General features: G+C 36.9%; 1 protein-coding gene and 1 pseudogene across 1 annotated transcript; both read left to right on the top strand.

Moving 5' to 3' along the window:
• Window positions 1–178: 178 nt before the first annotated feature.
• LOC145996345 (uncharacterized) lies at window positions 179–1,453 on the top strand. The gene has a single exon (XM_083132776.1). The coding sequence runs from the start codon at window positions 179–181 to the stop codon at window positions 1,451–1,453; it is 1,275 nt and encodes a 424-aa protein (XP_082988902.1).
• Window positions 1,454–5,532: 4,079 nt separating this feature from the next.
• Window positions 5,533–23,861, top strand: LOC145996344 (ras-related protein Rab-18-like; annotated as a pseudogene).
• Window positions 23,862–27,475: the final 3,614 nt, after the last annotated feature.

Here is a 27,475-nt window from a genome sequence, read left to right as displayed (position 1 = left end):
TGCGTTCTCGTGTAATATAATATAGGCAATGGAGCCAACATCACCTGAGTGCTATAAACAGGGGACGAGGAAACGTGTGTTAAAGGGCGGGGAAAGAAACATAATCTTAAATGTATATTCTTATTTTCGCTCACAAATAACAAACAATTCACCTACTTCCGTAAGAACTGCAGTAAAAATGACAGCTGATGCAACTGGTGTTAGCCCTTCCACAGTGTTTCAAATAAAAAAGGAATTTCTCGATAAGGAAGGCAAGTTAGACACCCCTAACAAGAAAAGACCAAGAGACAAGCGTAAAACACGGCTGGACAATTACGACAGTTTTGCTCGCGGAGCAATAAGAAGACATGTGCACGCTTTTTTCAAAGAAAATAAACTGCCAACGCTGAATAAAATTCTCCATGTCCTAAAAAAAGACGACCAACTTCCGTCGATATCGAGAAGTACACTATATCGTCTCTTAAAAGACGTTGGCTTCAAATTTGTTAAGCACAAAAGAGAGTCAATGCTAATTGACAGGGAAGATATTATAGCGTGGAGGCACAGATATCTTCGTGCAATTAGGCGTTTCAGAAACGAAGGCCGAAAGATCATATACACCGATGAAACTTGGGCAAACAGAGGCCATACCAAATCCAAGAGGTGGGTGGACTCCAAAGTTACGTCTGCGGCCCAAGCATGGAGTGAAGGTCTCTCGGTAGGAGCAAAAGCGCCCACGGGGAAGGGCGAGAGGGTGATATTGGTCCATGCTGGATCCGAAGATGGTTTTGTTCCGGGGGCAAAGTTGATTTTCCGGGGGAAAAGGGGGAACAAAAACAGCGATTATCATTCCGAAATGGATTCGCATGTGTTCGAACGTTATTTCACGGAAAGGCTGTTACCTAATATCCCCCCCAATTCTGTAATAGTGATGGATAATGCACCGTATCATAGTGTCAGGGCGGAGAAAATTCCCACAAAGAGCAGCACCAAAAAAGACATTCAAAATTGGTTTACTGAGAAAGGGATTTCGTGGGAAGCACACATGAACAAATTTGAATTGTGCGAAATTTTAGACAACGAGAAAATTAAATACATGAACAATTATAAATTGGACTTATTAGCTAAAGCTGCTGGTCACGAAGTTCTTCGCTTGCCCCCATACCACTGCGAGCTCAATCCCATAGAATACGTTTGGAGTTCCGTGAAGAACCACGTCGCCATGGAAAATGCTAAATTCAAATTGGACGAAGTAGAGCAGTTAATGGAAGAAGGAATAGAAAAAGTGAGCATTGAACAGTGGCGAAGAGATGTGGAGAAAGTAAAGCAAACCGAGGAAAGAATGTGGGAAGCCGATGGGCTGATTGAGCGTGTGCATGATACAGTTATCATTAATTTGGATACAGATAACGAAAGTAGTGAAGGAAGTGACAGTGACGACTTGGGAGTGTCAACATTAGCAGACGACGATTAAGAACTTCATTTTGTTGAGTACAATGTAGCTATTTATTTTTATTCTGCACATTTCATAATATATAAATAATTATGTCAACCGATACGCTCGCTAATAATACGTGCTGCCGGACACTAAATTAATGCAAGCTATAAAAATTTACAAAACTCTCCCACATCGATAATATCGCAAAGTTTTGGCTCAAATCAATAGACGTAATAACAAAAAACGAGGGAGGGTGATGCACAAGTTATGAGTCGAAGCAATAGGTTGAGTCTGCTTTAACTATTTATCGTCGTCGATACGTATATATGTTTTAACAAAGATTTTTGTTTGTCGATGTTATTATATCGCTATGGTGATAATGATGAAATAGACAATAGGAAAGCATGAAAGTACTATTCATTGTTCTGTATTCATACATATCAGGGCAGGACCGAGGTGGGTGCGAGACCCAGGGCATGCAATATACGCAGGGCCTATAACCAAAATTTTCCAGGTCTGAGAAAATCAAACATTTTTTTCTCCCTAGTATGAAGTACAGGTGTCCTACATAATCGCAATACAAAAATTATCATAATTAATACAAAATTTATATGTATTTCGTATTATTACCTAAGCTGCAATAAACAGAACTTGTTGGAGGTTTAACCCAAAAATTATAGTGGACTAATTAAAGTTTCTAAATTATTGTTTGTATTCCTTTCAAAGGTGCCACTGGGGCGCAAAACTGGATGTGTTCAATAGCAAACTATTATTTTAACTATCCAAGTGACAATTTTTAATCATATTCAATAATATTCTCCAGCATGATTCTCCTTTGTTTACTTCTAGGGTCTTGTGTATAAAAATATTTCCACTCCATGATTTCATTCGACGTATAATTAAACAAATTCTGTATATTAACTACTTTTAGCTGAAATATTTGAACATGATTTTCATACAGTACTTAGTTTAGAATGTGATTTCAGTAATTTTGGATATTTTTAAGTATGTCAAAACCATGCACGTGAAGTTAGGAGAAATCGGGTTAATTTGTTAAATTGCAAGCACCAGTGTCCCATAAACTCGTAATAAACAGTGAGCAAACAAATATTTTACTTGGCGCGGGCCCCCATAAAGCGCGGAGCCTCGGGTGAGTGCCCGAGTTGCCCCTCCCAAGGGGTATCTCTTAATCATGTACCTTTACAATGCACCATACGGTACATGAAGGGGTATTGAAACTCTGCATTATAATCCTTAGACTCATTCTATTTATTATTATTTTAAATTGTAAAAGCGCTTGATTTTAAAATGTGTTAATTACACTCTTATAAACAACAGATTGGGAGTTACACAAGATTACCATACGTTAGCATTGGTATTTAAACAAAATAAAGACGAGACTTTGAATGTTAGCAACTTGACTCGGTACTTGACGGCGGAATATAATCTTTCAAAAACTAATAAAGACATCAATTGACACTATAAATATTTACCGGTAACCTTCAGTAACTTTTTTCGTGTTGTTTGCATGTGTGTGTGCGCGCGCGCGAGAGAGAGACAGAGATGTACTGAGTATAACTGATCTGTACTTAGCCAACTCTGAACGAGCTGAGTTAGCGGTTAAAATTACTGTCTTAATCAAAGTTATAAATAAAGAAAAAATATAAACAAAGTACACGTGTCTTCCTTTTTTTCTTCTTTCGGGGTATTGACGGTAGAAGTGACCGCGCTGCGGCAAAGCGGTAGGCGATGACGGCAACGTCGCAACTCTGATTGGCACCGTGTTCACAACTCCCCTCCAAGAAGCAGGATGCACGACGGAACTCGAAGTGCTCGGTTCCTACGCTGACACCAACTTTAGGTCTTTTTTGTATAGTGTTCTGCTTTTCATTTCTGAAAATATGGTCACCATACATTAGCTAATATTGAAAAGCAAGCACACAAACTGTATTTTTAAAAGACAGAAGATAAATGACGAATGTAATTGTTTTTGTGCATATGACATATGTAACTTCATGTACAACATACGTGTTACACATATGCAACATGGAGTGACTTAAAATACATATGCAACATGTTAACAGAAAAATTGTGTACATATTCAAAGTTTCTTTAATATATAGCATATTATTTAAATACATTACACAATAAATTCATCCACCTCATAACAGACCAACAGCTCAAATGATATGAATTGTCTCTTGTCATGTGCATTCTCATTTCCTCAAAACAATTGTTCATGCATTCAAGACAAAACTGTTTAGCAGCAACAGTCTCTAGTACATATTTGGTTTTACCTCTCCCTTTTAATTTACAGTGCATTAGAGAAAAGAATCATATTGCGAGCAAGAAAACTTTGAAATCCAAATTTTTGCAAAGTCAAAACAATATTGATTTAATAGGGTGCAAATAATTTCATGGGGTGCAATGACATTCTCTTTTTCAATTTTTTTTCATAGGTCCAACTCCCGCCTTCCCCTAGCTATGGCAAGAAATTATTTTCAAATGTATAAAATTTGAAATGGGGGGGGGGAATTTCTCTTCTGTGCACCCTTGCAGGTGCCTTGGCCGTCTGGAAGAAAAAATGCAAGATATTCGTGAACACTAATTCCAACAGTATCCATTTGTCCTGCTACTCTTAGATTCTGTTGGTCTTGCTTTTTTTTTACGTCAATTCCCCCTCCCGGAATTGATTTCCATGCAGTATCCAATTGCAGTGTGCAATATCCTCTTGCTTCCTGTGTTTGTGCTGCTGTTTGCAAAGATCATCCATGCCCAAGCCATGAATTTAACTCATGGGAACATCACTGGAAGATAGAAAAATGAGCATTTAAGGGATTCTTCAGCATATCATATCAGCATGTGTAAACATCCTCTTGTAGATTGTGCTGATAGTGAACAATGTCTTTTTTTGTTCAAGGGATAAGATAATGCACATGGAACAGCCATGGCCGTAGGCAGGAAAAAATTTCAGGGGGGGTTCATTCATAATTGTTCCCATGGGCGTCACCAGAAATTTGAAAAATAGAAATAATAACAATAATTGTACAATAATAATTAAAATTTCATAATAATAAAACTATTTTATTCCATAATAATAATACTAATAATAATTATTATATTATTGTTATATCCTTGAGGGGGCTTACTCAATCCAGCAGATGCCCGACCCTGTGGCCGAGTGGTTAGCACATCGCGCTGCAACGCCAAGGGTCCCGGGTTCGAATCCCGGTCGGGCTTGGTTGTTTGTGAATGTCCATTCATCAATTTCATCACTCATCCCCATCTTCGCAAATTAGCCAAGAGGCACAAAACGCGAAGTAAAATAAACTAAATCAAATCAAATCAAAATCAATCCAGCAGATGAGTGAATATCCAGCACAAGTTTCTTTTTGTTTTTTTTTACGTTTCATACAGTGTGTACTGAAATGCACAATTATTATACTTCATCATTAAACTTTAGATACCTTCAAGAGAAAAGCTTTAAAAGATGGAAATTTTAGTCATAAAGCTTTTGTTGTTTGACTTTAAAATTAAATTTTAGGAATTTTTAAAAGTGTGGAACCAGATATTATTTTTAAAAACTTAGCCTGGTGCATGGATTGTAACCTCAATCGCGAACTAAATGTGCTTAAAAAACTGGAGATCCTAGGTTTGAACTCCTATCAAGGGGGATTTTCGACTTTATCAGACAGGGAATTTAAAAGCTGGAAAGGGAATTTTGGGACAATCATAAGGGAATCTTCAGTCTATATTCCTTGTGACACGGGAGCAACACTGGAAAGATGACAGCAGAAGTGATAATGGTGGGGTCGCGGGTGGACTACGATTCTGAGAATAAATCCTGTTTCACTCAAGTTTCAGAATTCCAAATGTATGAAAATTCTAGCTCGATCGTTTCAACATTGTCTCCATGTATTTTTGTGATGCTTCGAAAAAAAAATTGAAAATTTGTTACAGATTTTGGTTTCTGAACTTCCATTAATCCATCATGTCAGAAGTTTCGGGGGGGGTTTGAACCCTAGAAACCCCCCCTCTAAATACGGCCATGGGAACAGCCATACTAGTAAATTTTGCAAAGTGTTTTGTCTCAACGTGTTGCAGAAACTTACAAAATGGGAGAGCACATTTTGCCTGTTTTAAAAATAGTAATCATAGGAGAGAGTGGTGTTGGGAAGTCAAGGTCAGTTCTTGTGGATGAGTCACTGCAAAGAGTTTTGAGTCACTGGTTGCCTTTACTTTTGTAATGTAAAACACAAAAAATAATACGCTAGAGTCTATGCCTTCCTCGAGAATTATTGCCCAAATCATTAGTCCACAGTTGTTATTGAACCATTATCATAGTGAAAGTTTTTGTTTTCTACAAATGTTTTATGCATAAACCTAATTATATTTTTGTTTGATACTCTAGTAATACCAAAGTAAGAAACACTGCTTTACATTCTTCATGGGTCAACATATACGAGGGTTGCTGGAAAAGTTTCTGCAAACTACCACTAACAGAGGTGCTAGTGTTCCGCTATTATAAAAATCTGAAGAATAGACCTTTTTTATGTTTAAATTATCTTCGATTGTTTGTTTAAGCCTATTTGTTTATTTTTCACAGCAGTTTGAAAAAGCAGTTTCGTGTGAGAAATGGAAATTGCTCGTGAACACTTTCGGGCAATGATTTTTTTTGATTTCAAATTGTAATATAATTAAGCCTTGTTTCCATATTAAAAACACTAAGTTGCTGACCAAGGCAGTTTATTAAGATATAGAAAAAAATCTTAATAAACTGCATTGGTCAGCAACTTAGTGTTTTTGATTTCAAATGTAGTTTAACACCAAAAGATTGCATCGAGCGACTTCATTTGGCTTTTGGGGATGAAGCACCCTCCAATAGGACTGTGTACAATTGGCTTTCCGAATTCCGACGTGATCGCACATTTCTCAGTGATGAATTTCGTGAAGGTCATCCATCCACGTCTGTTGTTGCCAGTAATGTTGATGCTGTGCGTGAAATCATTGAGAGAGATTGGCATGTGACATACCGTGAGATTCAGGCATCCTTGAACATTAACATGAAAGTAATACATACAATTTTGCATGGTCATCTGAACATACGGAAACTTTTAAGCCGTTGTATCCCACACAACTTGACTGAAGCTCAAAAACAGGCTCATGTAAATTGGTGTAAAGAAATGCTCAAAAAACTCAACCGAGCCAAGTGAAATTTGGTGTACTATATTGTTACAGGGGACGAAACTTGGATCTATTCATACGAACCCGAAACTAAACAGCAATCCATTGTTTGGTGTTTCAAAGTGAGCTGAAACAAGTTGTTCGTTCAAGGAGTGCTGCCAAGCAAATGATTACTTGTTTCTTCGGTTATACCGAACATGTGGCAACAATAGCTTTAGAAGATCGAAGGACTGTAAATGCTGAGTGGTATACAACAATTTGTTTCCCAGAGGTCATCAATGAATTGCGTAAAACAAACCCAAGTCGTCGCATTATTCTTCACCACAACAACGCCAGTTCCCATTCAGCACACCAAACTGTTGATTTTTGTTCAGTAAAAATGTCAAATTAATGACTCATTGTCCATGCTCACCTGATTTATCAGCTAATGACTTCTTTTTGTTCTCACACATGAAAAATAAGATGCGTGGTGAGCGATTTGTGTCGCCTGCAGCAGCTGTTGATGCATTCCAAACAGCAGTTTCTGAGGTATCAGCTACAGAGTGGAAGGAATGCTTTTAAATTTGGTTTGAGGGTATGCAAAAGTGTATCAATCTTAAGGGCGAATACTTTGAAAAACAATAAAGCCATTCCCAGAATTTTACATGTATTTTTTCATATTGATTGCAGACACTTTTCCAGCAGCCCTCGTATGTTCACATATCACATATCTTTATATAAGTGAAGTTATAAATAGTAGTATGGGTGTGCAGATGAGCATAATACGGGTAAAAATAATTCAGTAAGGCCAAGCACACCAAAGTTGGAAACAAAAAACAGATCCTCGCACACGATTTTCCCCAGTGATTTGAATATTTTACCAGTCCTTATTTTTATAATATTTGGCCATTAGCAGCAGTAGTAAACTGAGGCAGATTTTTGTTTAAAAAAGAGAGAAACCATTACGTCACTGATGCCTGAACAGGATTACCACCTGCCACCACACATAATCACCTTATTCCTTTTAGTAATATACACTTAAATATAAGGGAAGCACATACAACCTTCTTTCCAATAAATTTTGTGTTCTTGCACAAGTCGTAAACTATAAAGGCATTGGCAATTTGTAAACAGCTTTCCAAGATTATCATGCATAATACATAATTCCCCACATGTGGAACACATCTTTCAGGCTGACATATGAAACTCAATCTTCATAAACCACGGAAGTCCAGAGGATCGCCGGAACTGACTTTTAGTATGAAGTATTACTGCTGACATGAAAAATATTTTCATTTGTGGTACTATTACTCTGTGTGTAAGTGATTTCATGATTAAATTCAACACATATGCTTTTATGATGGTTAGGCATGTGTGTGTTTTTTGATCATAGAATATTACTGTGTTGTATAAATAATAATAATAATACACGATTGTAAATATGAATTGTTTTCAACTTCTTCAGCCTCCTCATGCGGTTTACTGAAGATAACTTTGATCCAGGTCAAGTTGAAACTCTCGGAGCGGATTTCAATTCAAAGATGATTACAGTAGATGGGAATACTGTCGTATTAGCAATATGGGTAAGTACCATAGATTGTGTATTGTGTTGTCACTGGCTTAAAAAAATGTTGAGTAATTTTTTTTTGTTTTTAATGAAGTGACCTAACACCGACATGCCTCTTTTAGGGTATATGATTTGACTAGGTTGCATTCTATCCATGTTTAATAGTCATATGGTGTTAGATATATGGACTTGTTCTTCGTTTGTTTTCCGTAAGTAAGATGTGTAATCTGCATAAAAAATCTTTTTTACATTTTTCTAAAATCATAAGTCTTAAACTAAAGTGCCCATTGTGCCTGCAGATGGGTAAGGGTTCCCTTTTTTTAGTAGCCAGTCCTATTTTGCTCTCTTCTCCTGTATTAGATAGTTTTTAATGGGATTTTAGACAAAAATAGTGTCATAACCTTCCCCCACTTACGTGGGTTGTTCAAAAAGAGACCCAACTTTTGCAATGCAAACTTTATTACCGTAATTACAACATTACACGTGCTTGTCCCTTTCAAAGTACTCCCTCATGCTTGCAATGGTGTCTTCCCATCGTTTCTGCCACTGTTCGGATGGCTCCTGGAATGCATTTTTGGGAATAGCTCTCATCTGTGTTGTTGCGTTGTGCTGAATGTCATCTACGCTTGCAAAATCGACATCCAAGTTTTTTCAACTAGGAAAACAGTAGAGTCCACAGGGGCCAAGTCTGAAGAGTAAGGTGGGTTGGGCATGACGGTTATCATATGAACAGTCAAGAAGTGGACAACAAGGAGTGATGTGTGACTTGGCGCATTGTCATGGTGCAACACCCAACTCTTGTTTTCCCACAGCTAGGCCTTTTTCTGCACACAGCATCCCTCAAAATTGCATGACATGACCCGATCCTGATGTCGACTTCCTCAGCAACCTGTGTGATAGTGAAATGACGAACAACAACAACCGAACAACAGCCATGTCTTCATCGTTTGTTGACGTCGAAGTTCATCCTGATCTTGAATCTTCATCAACCGATGTTCTACCCTCTTTGAAATGTTGAAATCACTCATGGCACTGCGATCAGCTCACACAGTCCATCCCAAAGACTTGCTGAAGCATGAGACAAGTTTCACTTAAAGATTTCCCCAGTTTAAAGCAAAATTTCACAAACACGCTGCTCCGCCTGATCCTTCATCTTCACTTCTGTGAAGCGAACGGGACGAGAGGTTACTGCACGTGTTTGCTTCGGTGGTTCTAACTGGGCTACTGGTGAGTGTAGCATATGTGGCAAGCTACAGTCTGTTATCTGAAGGTTGCCTCTGGAGCAAGCCACCTGCCAGAACTCGTTACAAACAATGGTTTGGATGCTACGAGGGTCACTATTTATATTTTGAGCCTTGGCAACACTGATTGAAGTTAGGCGCGATTTGACGTTTGCACGGAATCGTCTGGCATTATTGACCATAACGTACTTCAAATGTTTTGTCAATAGCTTCATTTGTGTTGTTTATGTTGCCTTGGAGATTGCGCGACAACAATAAAATGGAATTAACTTGTGAACATTTTTGTGTGATGATTTTTTACGATTTTCGACGTGGATTATCAAGACAAGAGTGCATCGATCAACTTACTTCCACATTTGGCGATGAAGCCCCATCCTTTGCCACTGTGAAACGCTGGAATAACGAATTTAATCGTGGCCGCCATTCGCTCACCGACGAGATTCGCGAAGGTCGTTCAAAATCAGTTGTTGTTCAAGAAAACATTGATGCTGTGCAAAACCTAATACTGCAAGATCGTCATGTGACATACTGTGAGATTGAGGCAACCATAGGCATTAGTTCCACCAGCATATATAAAATATTACATGATCATTTAGCTGTGAGCATTGAGCTTGTTGGATCCCACACAATTTGACAAAAACTCAAAAAGACGCTCGCGTCAATTGGTGCAAACAAATGCTCAATAAATACAATCGTGGTGCTTCAAAAGACGTATATAAGATTGTAACAGGTGACGAATCATGGATATATGCATGTGAGCCGGAACGTAAACAGCAGTCGACTGTATGGGTGTTTCAAGATGAACCCAATCCAACAAAAGTTGTTCGCGCTCGAAGCACATCGAAACAAATGGTCGCCTGTTTTCTCGGGAAAACTGGTCATGTGGCAACTGTGCCTTTAGAGGAACGTAGAACGGTCAACTCTGAATGGTACACAACAATTTGTTTGCCAGAGGTCTTCGGTCAAATACGGAAAACAAACGCCGTCGGATCATTCTTCATCAAGACGATACCAGCTGTCACACATCTCGTCTAACAATCGACTTTATGAACAGTCAAAAAATCGAATTGATGGGTCATCCGCCGTACAGTCCTGATTTGGCACCCAATGACTTCTTCTTGTTCCCGAATGTCAAGAATAAATTGCGTGGACAACGATTTTCATCGGCGGAAGATGCCGTTAATGCATTCAAAAACCATATTATGGAGGTGTCTCATGAAGATTGGAAAAACTGCTTTGACAAATGGTTCAAACGAATGCAAAAGTGTATTGACCATAAAGGAGAATACTTCGAAAAACAATAAAGCAGTTTTCAATGCCAAATTCCTGTTTTTTCATTGTTAGGCTCAAAATATAAATAGTGACCCTCGTATGACAAAAGTCTGGTATTTTTTTTAACAGACCACGTACACAGGATACCACTGCATGGATATGGGTAATAGTGGCATTCAATTAAACAAAAGCCTTAACAAATAATACAGTGGTTTCCACCTCATGTGAATTTTATTCTTTAAGGGCAGTTAGTTAACACACATTTTTGAAGAATGAAGGTCATGCTTTCATTGCAACAATTGCATTGCAATAATTTGACAGTGATTTCGTAGATTTTTAAGAACAAGATTTTTCCTGCTTTTTTAATATTTTTTAATTTTTTGTTAGGAATTGAACTATTGTACTCAATGACAGGGTTGTACTAAATAGACTGCCCAATTTGACTTCCTACAAAGCTTTGAAATTTTAAAAAAAGGAAGACTAATTAGGCATATACTTCTGTCAATATATTTTTTTGGTAATGTTATGCATTTGTGCAACGTGTTTCATGTGCAGGTGTGGACCGAACTAAAAATAATTCAGGCACGAGTCCCTTTTTCTTGGTAGCTAAAAACCATGAATCAAATTAAGATAAAGGTACACAATTTGAAAGATGATTCTTAAGACAATTAATTCATTAATACAAGATTGGATTTAAAATAATTAATTTTTGGACCGGAGCGTTGGACCTTCTGAATGAAGAAGGCTCAAGTGGTAATAGCATTAATAACTTGAATTACCTCCAAGATACCAGCTTTCAAGATGGCCTGTATGATTTTTCCCTTACCCAAATCATGTTTTGTCTTAATACATTCTAATGGCCACTTATCGTATCAGTGTAGATTTTAAAATTCAGCTAGCAAAAGTGCAAAAGTTTATAATGGCATGTTTTTTCTGATTTAATGATACACTTGATGCAGAAAATACACAAACACAAGAAAATGCAAAATGTACTCATTACTTTTTAAAAAATGAAAATTTCCTTAAGTGAATGCTAAATGTTAAAAAAATATAGAACTGATAAAAATGCAGGTGCCATGGTAACTGGGCACCCTGTATTTTTCTACATCTGCTCATGTGTACCCTACTAATTTTAGAATACACAATAACAGGTGTAATTTCATTATTTGGAATTTACAGATTGCCCTTTGGGTAATGTAAAAATAAATGTATGGTCTGCTGTTCCTATAAATATAGATCATAACTTGTATATTTTATGTTTCTTGTTTGTCTCAGAACAGAGCTGGGCTGGAACAATTTGGTACTTTGGATCCCAGCAACTACCATGGTGCGCAGGGAGCTGTTTTGGTTTACGATGTGAGCAGCAAGGAAACATTAGCAAAGCTTGAAAACTTGCTGTATGAACTGGATACGTATTCAACAACAACCATTGCAAAGATGGTGGTAGGAAACAAAATTGACAAGGTAAGGCCAGAATTAACCTTTCTGAATATGTTCATGAATGGTTGGGTGCAGGTGCAGTGAATATTAAAAATAAATCTGGCATCAACCGTTTTTTTTTCTTGCATTAGGGACCAGATAAACCATGCATCATATTAATATAAAGCTACGTATTTGAACTGAGTCCTAAAACACCTAATTTATTAATTACACAAGATTAAATGAATAGTAATTAATTTTACAAGAGACACTTACGGAAATAGCCATCAGTCAGCACCCAGTCGTCGTTACAAAATTGCATTATGTGTGTGTATTTGATTTTCCATTAAAGTACAGAAAACGCACAAACAACAAAAATATATACTCTGCTCCGCCAGGCATCCCAGCCTGAACATGGGTGTTCTTTGTGAGGGAGCCTTCATCGATTTCAACATATCACTCATCGTCATCTTTGTGATTAGTCAAAAGTTGCGAAAAGGTGAAGCAAAACAAATCAGTTAAATATACTGTGCTTGTTATTTAAAAAAAACAGTAATGAAAATTTCTATAAGCAAACTCGAAACATTAATAAAATATCTTTAAAACTGAATTTGAAAATTGAAGTGCCATACTGACTGGACACCCTGCATTTTAATACACCTGGCTCGTTGTTTAGTTCGCTAAGATGCTGTCACCATATACACAAAGCACTGGATAATGTTGATCTTTATTGGAAATAAGATGGTCTCTTGTGTGGCATTCACAGACAAAATTTTGAAAGACTGAGATCAAGTTATGGCAGCATGCTAAACAATACTTTAGGATTATACAAAGGCTACTAGTGGATCTTACATTGAAAGGATGGGCCTGGTCTTTCAGCAAATGAGGGAGGATCCAGGAAAGTGTTTGGAATTGCTACACTTCGCTGGTTCGTAGTTTGACAGTAGTTTCGTTGGAATTCTAATCAGTAATTGATCCGGTTTTCTTAAACACCAACTTATTTGTATACAGGGTCAATACAATTAGTACTGGCTTTTCAGACCATGACACACAATGCATAAAAATTACTGCAGCACAAAACATAAACCAAACACACACACCATATAGACCCACAAATACCACAAAAAGAGAATTTAATGAAGCTAATTTTAGTTACTTTAACTACTTAATAAGTAGAGAATCGTGGGATGGCCTATACCACCAAATTGATGTGAATGAAGCATACGAGACATTGCTGTCTGCCATTTCATACTCATTTAACTTAGCATTTCCCAAAATCACAAAAAAAATATACATTGAAACAAAATCAAATTGGATAACACCCGACATCAAAGAAAACTGGAAAGATTTCATCGTAACTTATAAACGCAGACACCAATTCAAAAGTGAAACATTCAATTCATATCTAAAGGTAAAAAGAAAGGAGATTGAAAACTCAGTCAAGGTAGCAAAAAAATACTATAATAGCAATATGATCCTAGACTCAAATAACAAACAAAAAACATTGTGGTGTATTGCGAAATCCAAATTAGGTATAATATGGGAAAGAAAAATACAAAGACAACATATCACTAAAACAACGAAGGCAAAAGCATTGTCAATCCAAAAGATGTAGCATCAACCTTCAATAAATACTTTACTGGGATAGAAGAAAAAATAACAAAAACATTCAAAAACAAATTATAAAACTAGTGATGTAACTAAAGTACATTCTAGTATATACTTACTCCCTGCAGAAAAGAAGGAAATATTTAGCTGAATAAGTCACTTGAAAAACAAGTATTCTGCCGGCATAGATGAGATACCCGAAATTGTAATACAAAAATGTGCTGCACACCTATCTGGCCCAATATGTCATGTAGTTAATCTAAGTCTCCTTACCGGTAAATATCCAGAACAGCTAAAGACTGCCATAAGAAAACCTCTGCACAAAAAAGGGTCAAAAAATTGAATGAGTAATTACAGACCAATCTCTCTTCTCCCAAATCATCTGTCAACCACAAAATCTTGGTAAAAAAAATTCACCAGTATGGGATCAGGGGAGTAGCAAAAGAATGGTTTATATCATATCTAATGGACAGGAATCAGATAGTAGAAATAACTCACATCGATGAGGCTAATAACAAGGAAAATTATCGGTCAAATAAACAACGTATTACATATGGTGTATCCCAAGGATCCATTTTAGGACCCTTACTTTTTTTAATTTACATCAATGACCTTCCACAAAACTGTAAAGATGCAAATGCAATTCTCGTTGCTGATGATACAACCGTTCTTATAGCAGGAAAAAACAAGGAACGGTTAAAACACAAAATAAAGAATACAATCACACACATCTCAGAGTGGATAGAAAAAAATGGTCTTGTGGTAAACACTAAGAAAACAAATGCAATCAGATTTCAAATCAACAGCTGTAACAGTGCAAAATCAGGGCATACGCGTAGAATATGTATCTAACATAAAATTTCTTGGCGTTCAACTATCTGAAATTTTAAAGCTACAGCAAACAAGGTTAGTGGGTTTTGTTATGCAATAAGAACAGTAAGAAATGTAGTAAATCTAGAAGCAGCAAAAACACTATACTATGGCATCATTCACTCTGCTATGGTACGGCATCATTTTCTGGGGGAACATGAACAAAAGCATTACAATATTTAGACTACAAAAAAGAGCTGTTAGAATTCTGGCAAATGCTCCAACAGATGCACCATGCAAACCATTATTTCAAGAATTACAGATAATTCCAGTTCCATTCATATACCTATATGAAATCCTAACAGGCATGAAAATTTGTCAAAATACACACACAGCAAATAAGGACTACCACACCTACAACACCAGGGGAAAGAATGACTTACATATGGAATTACACAATACCACATTCTACCAAAAAAGGGTAACATATAATGGTATACACTTATTTAACATGCTACCAAATGCATTCAAAAACATAAATTCATTACTAGTATACAAGTTACATCTAAAAAGATTCCTAAGGGAACATTGTTTTTACACAGTGCAAGAGTACATTGACACCGTAAGTGGCAGGAAAAACAACAATAATGTAACTAAATAAAATGCCCTATCATCAGGTTTTTCTTTTTTCTTTGTAACTGTTTGCTGTTTGATTTATTTATGTAAGTATAGGTGACTATTTAATGCTCAATATGTGTTTGTGTGTGTATACGTAATGTCATAGCAGATGTTCATATTCATATTCTTTATTTCCGTTGACCCATGTCCATAGGTATGGAAATCGTCATATAACAATACATACAGTAATAAAATATTAATACAATTTTAGACAAGGATTACAGTAATGATTTTAAGAACTACTACATGAAGGAAATCCAATTACACTAATAAAATATTAATACAATTATAGACAGGAATTACAGCAATGATTTGAAGAACTTCTACATGAAGAAAATCCAAATAAAGGAAGAATACACTATGAGAGTGAAATTACATACAATATTTAAGGCGAGCACAATAATAAGTGAAGAAATTTTTTAGTGTAAAAATAATATGTAAAAGTAAATATGAACATTGAATATAGAAAACAAATTTTTAGCTAATTTGTCTCAAGAAAATAACATTGACCATGCATTTATTCTATTTTATTTATATTATATCTTGTATCTCATACTATCTATTGTATTTTATATTATATTATGCCTGTAGTTTTATAGATGTATTCTAATTGTACAGAGTGTGCAAAAAGTCCCTACCCACTGCGCTGCTACACAGTTGGACCAGGCAAGTCGCATAAGCGAACGTACTTAAAAAATGGTCTCGCAGTTCAGTCTTCAAGCTTGCACTTCGACTGCAACACCTTCGTACGATCAGTGATAAAACTAACTTTTCGCGGTAAGTCTGGAGAGCGACACGATGGTGGATATAAGTGTGTTTACTGTTGAGGAGCATCTGGTGGCTTGTGTTTGGATTCACGAACATCCAAGAAGAGGGAAAACAATGGATGGAATTATGAATGTGTTGTGCGTTTTGGAAGACCGTCACCAAATCGGAAAACTCTATTGAGGTGGGCAGACAAAACTTTTGAAACAGGAAGTGTTCTTGATGCAACACGTAGCGGGAGGCCAACTCGAGCGAGCCGAGACTTGTGCTGCTGTGGAGGAGTCCATTGAGCGATCGCCCATGAAATCAATGCGGAAACAGTCTGCAGAGTTAAACGTTCCAAGATTGACAATGAGAGATCATATGCGAAAGGACTTAAGACTGAAATGTTACCATCCGGTGACAGTTAGTGAGTTAAGTGATGGTGATTTGGAAAAACGTGTGCAAGCGTGCCAATTGCTGCTCGAACGTTTTCGAACTGAAACAGCTAAATGTAATGTCTTGTTCTCTGATTAGTGTGCTATTTATTGCAGCTCTCGTAACCGAAATGTTTATTTCTGGGCAAAAGAAAATCCTCACTTTTATGAGCAACAAGTACAAGTACAAGCAACAACTGGAGTAATAATACGGATACGGCAGAAGGGAAGGACATGTCATCCATTGATAATACAAATGTTCTATCTCCAAATTGTAAACAAATCGAGATATTTTGGATGTGGTCTATTTAGGATGTAGTTTCATCTCTGTTATCGTCTGATGCCTTCATACAACAATATTGATATAGTGAGAGTCTTTTTGGTCCATGTACAGAATTTGGAAGCAGCGACGAGAATGCAAACTCCAACAGCCAATGAAACCTTACGACAATTTCATCAACCAACTACAAGCACCATTCGAGTATGAGGTAAACCACTTGCATTCTAACCTCAGTCACTGGTGGGAGCTGCTTAGCAATAGTAGTGGTCTTCGGTTCTTACTTTTGTTGTAAACAGACAAAAATTTTGGATAATAGTGGAATCAAAGTAGTTGGTTGATTTCCCAAAATATGAATTATTTTTTCTACTTGTGATTGAATGACAAATGTATAATCAAATTGTCTCATCTCCATCTCGTTTCCAGAATGCAGTGTTATATCTGGTGGTATAATGTTGCATGCAGTTGTTCTATCTGAAATTTCAATTATTAATTACAGCATAAGTACCTAACGAAACAACTACTTCTTTTTACAGAGGCTTTAATATATCAGCCTTTGCAATGATACAAACTTTCAGTTCAATGGTGACAAAGGTTCAATAAATATATCATGTCAAACTTTAAAGGGCTCTCCTGAAAAAATTACACATAGAACATTTATATTCTTAGTGGACGATACTACAAAGTACGAAGCTGGCCAGCATGGACTAAGTACTGTTTTGTGTGTGTGTGTGTCTGTACCGGGTGTCCCACGTAAAACTGGCCTGCCTGTTCTGCAGGGGAACGTGCGCAGACAGGTTTTACGTGAGACGCCCGGTACATATTATAAACACACACACACATATAATTTTCTTGATTTTGCTTTGGTTCAGTCGGTTGGTCGAAATAAACGACTGCTAGATAGATTACAACTGATTTTATGAATATGGTAGTCTGATCGACTTCTTTGTTTGGTGTGTGGCAATGTTATTATCATCCTCGTTCACTGTTATCAGCGGAGCAAGGATGGAACGTTTTTACTAAATATTTTGCAAATCGACAATACTATTGATGTTGTAGATAGATATTTATTTGTTTTGTGTGTTTTTGTCAGGTTATCGATTGCTTAATTATTGTATTCCCCCTGGTGGAGGCACATTGTGCTTCGGATCCCACTTTAAACTGTAGATGCAGTCCCGACTAGCCTTACTGTGCATAAACTGGACTTCAAACCAAACTCATTACAGCTCAACAATATCTTTCTTCTCATGATAAATGCAAAAATCACCAAGGTATTTCTATTTGAAAGAAAAAATCATATTTATAAAAAGAATTCAACCCTGTCATAGTCTGATTATCAGTGAAGGAGGTCATACCTTGGATTGCCAATATATTTAGCATTATTATGTACGCAAAAGCAGGTGTGACGAATTGAGAGGGATGATAACACCTCTTCTAAACACGAGGCTGAAATGCACACCCATGGAGCGAGACCACCAACCGCCACTGTTCACAAGTGAAATTGACAAAAAGTTATCGTAGGTTGAAAGGAATGTTTATCCTCCTCACATGCATACATTGTGTGGTAATAGTTCATCTGTTTTCCAATAGAGGTCAGTCAATCTCAATACTGTGGTTAGGAGTGGATTTTCGATTGAGACCCATCCGAATGCTACAGTCAAAAGCCACATTGTGGCAGCGTGCATTAATCATGAGTTTGGGTGGTTGTTGATTGATTGAATTTTGTTTATTTTAATTCACTTTTCTGCCACTTTTGGCTAATCGCGAAGATGAGGATGAATGGTGATTTGATGAAATTGAAGAAGGGACACTCACAAAGGACACCCATGCCCAGGCCAGGATTCGAACCTGAGATTCCTAGCATTGTAACATTCTGTGTTAACCACTCTGCCATGGAGACAGTCTCATGTATTTAGTTCTTGTGTTTCCAAAGTGACACAGTGTTATAGAGAATGATGGATTCAATGTTGAGAAACATCTCGTTGTTATCATTTGATTGCATGAAGAGGGACAAACTGTTGAAATGTATGAAGAAATCACTTACTGGTATTCTTGTCTAGTTTCAATCTTTAATGTATCTTGTTCAGATCAATACAGTTTCTGCGTTGATTATGACATTTCCTTTTACGATAACAACATATCACCATCCCATTAATCCATTAATCATGACTTTGTGCTCACCTTGTGTATGGATGAATAAAAAGTTTATGTAAAATATATTAAATGTCACATTAGCAATGATGATTGAAAATATAAAGTGTTAATACTTGCCTCTTATTTTTTCAGGGTCAGAGAGAGGTTAGCAAGGAAGAAGGAATGAGATTTGCAGAAAAACATGGAGCCCTCTTCTATGAGACTAGTGCCATAAAATCAAAGGATGGTGTTCACCTGGCTTTTGAAAGACTTGTACAAAAGGTATGTCTTGAGTTTCTGTAATTTGAAGAGAAAGGAAAAAAAAGCTGTTGGTTCCGTATGTCAATTTCAGTTCCTCCCTCATCCCTTTCCCATGATCAAAATTATTATACATAGTGTGCTTTAAATGCATTGCTGTTGCATAAGCAAATTACAAATCAGTAAGTTCCACAACATTCAATCTTTGCCATAGAAGTTCTAGGACTGGTACTGGAAGACGTTTGATTACGAGGTGATGCCGTTGCCACTGCATCGTCAGGAAGATCCAATATAGTGTAATAAATAGGGGCATGCATATTTCGTTTTTGACGAAAAAACGAAATTTGAAAAAACACATTGTAGTGTTAATTTTTCATCTTTTTGAAAGGTGTGAGATGCATTTTGTCACGAAATAATGCGAAATGAACTGCAAGAAGCGAAATTAACTCTTAAACATGAAATTTAGGGTTTATTCACCAACGCGACACCTTCTGAGGTCTGAATTATCCTGAGAGTTATGCAATTCCTGGAAAATGATTAATTCTGCTGTTAATATTGGAGAAGCAAAAATGGACTCCTTTACACAGAAATAAACTTAATAGTCTGATAACTACATAAATGTGCTATTAGAAGTGAAATGTTAATTCAGTGGAATAAGTGTAGTTTTTAAATCAAATTTAGGATTATATTCACAATTTTAAAACCAAAATGTCTTTTTATATACCACTTTTCATCCAATTTTTCACCGCTATAACACCGATATTTTATTTTATTTACCGCTTTTGAACCTGAAATTGACTCAGTTTTTGTACCGAAATCTTGCTTTTTTATTTACCTAAAATATGTGCCTCTAGTAATAAACAAAGAACAAAAACATTACTGTAGACACAGAAATTCTGTGATGGTTGCCACTAGAGATTACTAGAAAATCTGGAATCCGGATTCCGGAAAATTTGAAATCCGGATTCAGAAAATATACTATCCAGATTTCGGATAACATCCCGATTTCGGAGGGAATCCAGATTTTGGATAAAATAAGACTTACAATAGCAATGAGAAATGGTGAAAGAAATACAAAGGAATTCAGGAGAGGGCGAGGGAATATCTGTGTGTGAAACTCAATCTTTATGTCTGTCAACCCTAATTTATCAGTATTTGGCTCCTGCTTATTTGGTCAAAATTTTCTGGTGTCGCGCATGAAAGAAGCCGACTGCACTTAGTAATATAGTAGATTTCCCTTCTTCTATGAAATGATTACACTACTTTATGTTTTCTTTTTTGACCATAAAATAATTGGTACAGGTTAACAAAAAGTTGGTACATGAGATCAGTTCCGCAACAATCAGATGTAATCTGAATATATTTTTATATGTGTATGATACGAAAGCTGCGGCAGCGCCAGTATTAATCATGTAGGTGTGCTGAGGGAACGTGGAATGAAATTTTGGGGATGTGATGTTGAAAATAAACATGCATTCTTTAGCCATTACATCAAATACCAATGAACATTTAATAGACTTCTATGAAAGTATGCCAATGAAACTGAAGACTACTAGTGACTTGTTTCAGTTTTGTTCGTTTTGGCCACTACAAGCGCATGGTTTGTAATTTGAAACGAACAAAGCTTGTTTATGCAGGCCAATGACCAAATACTGTGTCTCAAAAAAGATAAATAAATTTTTAACAAAAGAAATAATAATGGTGGAAGAAAAACTACAGCCACTAAAAATTGTAGATATCCCCCCCCCCCTAATAGAGGAAAGCAAATGCGGGTTCTCTCTCAGATTATGATCAATGTCTGTTGTCTACAATGACAGCGGTGTTACTCCAGTGTGACGACAAAGTTTTTAGCAAGTCATACATAAGGTAACATGGCAGATGTGGACGAAAATTAAGGGGTGCTTAAAAACCTTTTCGCACCTTCTTCCCCACGCCACCCGTGCATGAGAGCAAGAAAAGTTTGGTCGAAAGCAGAAAGAAATATATATATGACATTTTGTGTTGTATACTATTTCATTGTTTGAGCTCCAAACCATGTAATCTCAGGAAGCAGATGCAAATGATTATATTCTTTCAACGTCAGAAAGTGCTTGTGCATTAAACTGAAGCGCAAACTTGTCCAATCTATCAAAATATCACTCTTGTGCAACTGCTACGACAGATAAGGAGCCATCGAGCAATGTGGGCACGTTTGGCGGAAACAAAGAACTGTTGTACAGTACTACTGCAACAACACTGATCAGAACTGCTTTTCAGTTAGCGGACTATTCCTCTTTCTCAGTTTGGGATTAGCTGGAAACATATTCAGTAGACTTAGTTACGTGCTATTATAACATTTTAAATAAACGTGAACCAGGATGGATCGAATTCAAAATCTTGATTCCAAAAATCCGGATTCCCTCCGAAATCTGGATTCTCCGTTTTTACTATCCGGATTCCAGATTTGGCCATCCCTAGTTGCGACCTGAAGAAACTTCCTCAGGTTGCTTCCAAAACCCTTCAGAAACTGACCAAGGATATTAGTTGGGAAATTGAATATTCAACAGTTAATACCCTGTTCAATACCCTGAGCACTGAACGTGGGTGTTATTTTTGAGTGCCCCTTCATCAATTTCATCATATCATTACTAGGGAAGGGATTTTAAGGTGCAAAATTATGGTCGGGAAATGTAAAAAATGTTCTGAAACTGTTTTAAGAAGGTGCTGATAAATGCCTATATTCAGATCTAACATTAACATTCTTTATTCAATACTGTAGTAAATAACATAATTAGTAATAATTACATAAAGTTACCAGTATTTAGGAATAAACGTGGCATTTACTGGGTTTCAAACAACTTGTTACACTGGATTACGCTCAACATTTCTGTTTTTGATGCTTTGAGCTCAGCAGATCCTTACATGTGGAGAAACTACATTATCTTGTGAACTGTTGGGGCTGCAATGATTACATTATTCCATTTCATAGCTCTCATTCTACTCTACAAAATGAGACTATGATTTTATGTAGCTGTTCAAGAGAGTGAAAACCATTTATTTTTCTGTCCAATTTTTAACAAAACATGAAATAAGTAAAGGAAAGAGGTGCTGAAGCATCAAAGACGAGGTAAAAGGGGATACATGTGCTAATCTCATGAAAAGGTGCAACAAAGTGTATTCATGTTACTTGATTTCATGTCCTACATATCTCAAATGATCGGTATGAAAACAGCAATATCTTCGAAAGGTGCTGCATCTTAAAATCCGTTCCCTAATCATTACTCATCCTCATCTTTGCAATTAGCGATAAGTGGCAGAAAATTGAAGTAAGAAACCAAATCAATCAATCAGCGACCACTCGTCAATTTGGTAATCGCTCCACCTTCATCAGAGAGCATTTGAGGCTGTCAATATTGGGGTTTCCTCCTACTTGTAGAACATGTTCTCAAGCATAACTCACAACTTGTAATTCAAGAGCTTGACTCTTGGAGCACTAATCAGTTAGAGAAGTGAAATCCAGCATTAGTTTGGTGTCACTCCTTGTGAGCTGGTACTTCTGATGTTGCTGGAAGCTTCATTGTTGATCATTGAACACTGTGTTGGTCAAAGGCTTCACAATTGGGTCCAGCATGGTATGAAACTTGCTTGCACCGTCATACGCCTATTCCCACCAGACCATGACCGAACCGAGCTTGAGCATGGGCGTTGCCAGAAATTCTTGTACGAGGGTCAAGCAATGGATTGTAGAAATATAACAGAAATAATTATTATTGTGCATATGTTTATTATTAAAAAATAATGACTATTATAAACTAATAAAACAAATTTTATTCCAATTGTTGTTATTATATTCTTGGAGAGAATTTTGTAGTCTTATTCACCAAATGAGTGAATATCCAGCACAACTGTTTATTATTAGTGTACGGAAGTGATTAGTTATTCTATTTTGTTACTAACTTGTACATGTCTCATTAAAGAAAGGTTTAAAAGTTAGGAGAAAATTTTAGGTATAGTGTCTAATTTGTGGAATTTTGTAAACTGTGAAACCATTTATTCTTTGGTTTAAATGACAGAAGGTGAAGCATTTTACTCTCAATTTTTTTGATTTAATGTATATTTTACGTCATTATTGTGTTCGAATAATAACTAACTGAACTTTATTTCTGTTATTAACAATAAAACTTACAAACTTTCTGTTTTTATAACTTGAAATGAATTATGCCAATTTCCAGAAAGGGGTGATAGACCTGTTCAACCCCTCCCAACACCCATGAGCTTGAGATATAAACCTATCATTTTGGGTGTTGCGAGAATTGAATGCCTTCGGCTCTCTGTTAGGTCTTTAACTGCAGAATGAGGAAGTGACCAGTACTTCACCAGAAAGCTATCAGCCCCTAGATCACTTATTTGCATATAAGACATCAACATTCTTGATATTTGCACCTCAGGGGCACGTCAAGTATCTGAGTGCCTGGCGAGCACTGCTCATTTGCTTATTGATAGAACTTAAACTTTGCTAGCCCCACAGAATATATTGTATTTGTTTTGATCTCACGAGGCAAAGAATGACAAGAGGAGAATTGTGATGATGATGGCTGTTAATGAAGAAGTATTGACGGCTTGTGATATAGTGTAAGGTAGTAACAGAAGGTAATAAAATGTTCCACTTGCACTCATAAACTGTCCCAGTCTCAATGAACCTACAAAACTATTATCAGTATCACTTAAACAACACTCTCTGTTTCAGTTACTCCAAGCACCAGGCTTATAGGAAGCACAGAATTGTCGTGGTAGTATAGTTGTTCCCAAAGAGCCACTGCCTCCTCAGGGAAGTTGTAACGGATGCAGTGTATTGTAGCAAATTGTTTGCAGTCGATCGATGCAGAGGATCCAGATTACAATGACTTCAACAGAAATCCTTTAAGCAGGAAATGATCTGATAGCTTGTTACATGTGAATATTGTTTCATCACGTGCAGCAAGTGAAACCTGAGGCCTTTTATTAGGAGAATTTGTCATGGAAGTAGAAATATGAATGCAATATATTGTGGTTTATTTTACTTTGATAGGGTGGAAGTTAGGTAGCTTATTCTTTTCTACATGTAATGCTTTTATACGTTTTTTTTGTTGTCCACAACTTTAATGTACATTTGTTAGTAGTTTTTTCATTGTCAATTTTTTTTCAATGTGGCTGATTTTTCTTTGCTTTTTTTTGCCCCCTCTTGTCGAATTATTCCATGTAGAACATGCACCACAGTTTTTCAGAGGAAAAGATACATGTTGTACATGCACAAATGTGGTATCTTTTTCACTTTAAATTTACAGTGTGAAGAACATGGATGTAGATACAGTGTGACAATTAATGAACTATATGAAATAAAACCGTCATAATTTCTGAACGGTTCGCATGATGACGTCCAAACTGCGTGGCTGGCCACAGGGCATGATGGGAATTCGTATGCGTATGCGCACGCAACGTGTTGTCGGCCATTTGCTCGACCCCATCCGACCATGAGAGTGTTTGACGTCCTAGGGGAGTATTTTGGGGACTGCATTCTGGCTCTTGGGTACCCAGAGGCCACTGGAAGGGGACTCGCTTGGCCGCCATATTCCCCGGATCTGAACACACGTGACTCATTTTTGTGGGGCTATGTTAAGGACAAGGTGTACAGAAATAACCCCAAAACCATTGCCGAGCTGAAAACTGCCATTCAGGAGGTCATCGACAGCATCGACACTTGAGCGGGTCATGCAGAATTTTGCTGTTCGTCTACCCCACATCATCGCCAGAGATGGCAGACATATCGAACATGTCATAACCTAAATCCGAATGTCTGTAGTGCCGTTTACATGTGCAATACAGTTTGTGTACTACGTGGTTTGTCACTAATTTCAGTTTTATTTCATATAGTTCATTAATTGTCACCCTGTACATATGGAATAACAACAAATTATTTTCAGAGAAAATTAAAAAAGTACTGAAGTGACTGACCTGCTGCTTTTAGCAGTACATGTGAAACCTCAAGTATAGATTTTTTTTAGATGATACTTAACACTAGAAGCGCCAGGATTTTTTTACTACCTAGAAGCGCCACCTCCGGTCAAAATGACCAGTATTTAAAATTTGACCATTTCTCAAAATAGATATTGCCAATAATCATCTTATTACTAATAAAACAAAATATTTTTTAAAATACAAATACAAAATATCATGAAACCCAGTGATTTTTATTTTCCATGCACTAATTACAACAATAAATATTCATTTTCTTCAAGGAAATAAGTTTCCGTCATGAAATTTCACATATTACATTTTTTTGCATTTCAGTACCTTTTCTACACCAGAAACACATTTTCCACAAACATATTTGTTGCACATTGAATAAATGTCACTTGTTTTGTTTTCATTGCACAGTGCCACCTGGCATTGGCGCCTCTTTCTGGAAACAGAGCCACTTACATTCCATGCATGTGATATTGATGTTGACAATATTTTATTGGGCTTTGCATTCAAATCTCCTTCTCTCAGTTCCTCAGCTAATTCTATCAAAAAGTTATGTCTCGTAACGTTCCTCCCCGTGACTGCCCATGCATTTATTGCTGCCAGATCTAAGATATTGTAAAACACATGTACTGGCCATCTACGTGATGAAGCACGGACTGAATATTTGCATGCCATTTGATCAACAACATCAACACCGCGTTTAGTTTTGTTGTAATACTTGATTGTTTCTGGGAGTTTCTTCTGGCTCTGCAAATCTACTTCTACATCTGAATGCACGGAGCTTAGGAGTAGAACATTTTTGTTTGGTTTGGCTTGGTATGCACACAATGTAATGTCCCCCTTTTTTAGCAAACATGTTTCATACACTTGTGTTCTAATGTTCACAATTTCATTAGGAATCTCCTTTCTATTTTTCTTCATAGTGCCAATTAGGCTTGTCTTCTTCTCGTTTAGCTTCTCAGCGAGTTTTAGCGATGTGAAATAATTGTCAGTAGTTGCATTTCTACCCGCATTTAGATAAGGTGAAGTAATTCTCAATACATTTTCAGGTACAGTAACATTATCATTCCTTGATTCATCTTTCCCAAGGTATGGAAAGACATTGCACATGTATTTGGAATGTACGTCCACTAGCATCCAAAATTTTATACCAAATTTGTCTGGTTTGTTTGGCATGTACTGTGTAAATCTACACCTCGCTTTCGAAGGAAACAATTGTTCGTCAACTGTCAGATTTTCCCCTGGAGTGTAGAAACTCCTACAATGAGCTATAAATTTGTCCCAAATTTCAGAGCACAGTGCAAATTTATCAGTTTGTAATCGTTCAGATCTGGATGATTTTGAATCGAATCTAAGATATTTCATTATTTCCCTGAATCTGTTTCTTGACATTGTTTGTTGAAAGAAAGGTGGCCCCCAAGTAGTTTTCCATAAAAAATCGTAGTCTATAGAACTGCACCCATACGCTCCTCTAGCATATAAAATAGCCAGGAAAGCGTCAAGTTCTTGTAATGACAAACGCCAGTTGGGTTGCTGGTTTCGATCTGCTTCTTCTTCCGTACACTTCTGTATGTGTCGAAGCATGGAATCGTCTACAAGAAGTCACCATGCACTGGCAACATTTGAACCAACATGGCATTTTTGCGTATGGAGTGGGACCTGCTGTCTCTCTCAATACATTTTGAGCGCTACGTCGCCCTCCAGCATGTGCTCCACTAGATTCAACAGTCCAAGAATTTCTACCATCTTTGCCAACATACACTGAACCTACCTCGTGGCTTCCAATGAAATGTCGTCCTCCTCGGCCTGTTCTAGGGCTCCTTCCTCGACCTCTAGCTCCCACAGATGTCTTGTTTGTCGATTTTTTCAGTTTCCCTCTTCTAAGAGATGGTCCTGAAAAAGAACGGAGTTGCAGCGATATTAGTATTACAATTGAAAGTATTATTATTATTTGTTTGTTGCAACAATATTAGTATCAGAAGACATCATGTTACTTATCAAAATTGAATACCTATAAATCAAGAATCTCTCTCTCTAGCGGACCATTGTACAGGCATTCGGGATGTCCCAGGGGTTCGAATCATTGTGTGCATACACACTCGCACAGACACATATGCACACAATATCATACACGCGAACATGAACAGTACATTCACTTATATCCATGTATGCTTGCACACTCACACAGACACACACACACACACAGAGGATGTAATTGCACAACTACCTGCTTCATTATTAGAAGATTCATCCAATACTTCATCGTCTTCGGAATCCACAGAATCAGTTACATCATCACCATCCGTTGTAGGAATGTAGTCCATATCATCATCAGTAAGATCTGGGTCCTCGACTTCAGATTCATTTTCACTAATCTCCTGTAATACTTTCAAATATTCCTCTGGACTGAGGACACATTGTCTAGAAAACATGCTTCCAAACTGCAGTGTTCAAACGAAACTGAGTCTC

Source organism: Lepisma saccharinum, chromosome 12, assembly GCF_977018435.1.
Source record: "Lepisma saccharinum chromosome 12, izLepSacc3.1, whole genome shotgun sequence".
NCBI classification, from domain to species: domain Eukaryota; kingdom Metazoa; phylum Arthropoda; class Insecta; order Zygentoma; family Lepismatidae; genus Lepisma; species Lepisma saccharinum.
Note: the sequence above shows the minus strand (reverse complement) of the source record. Positions and strands in the feature narration are given on the sequence as shown.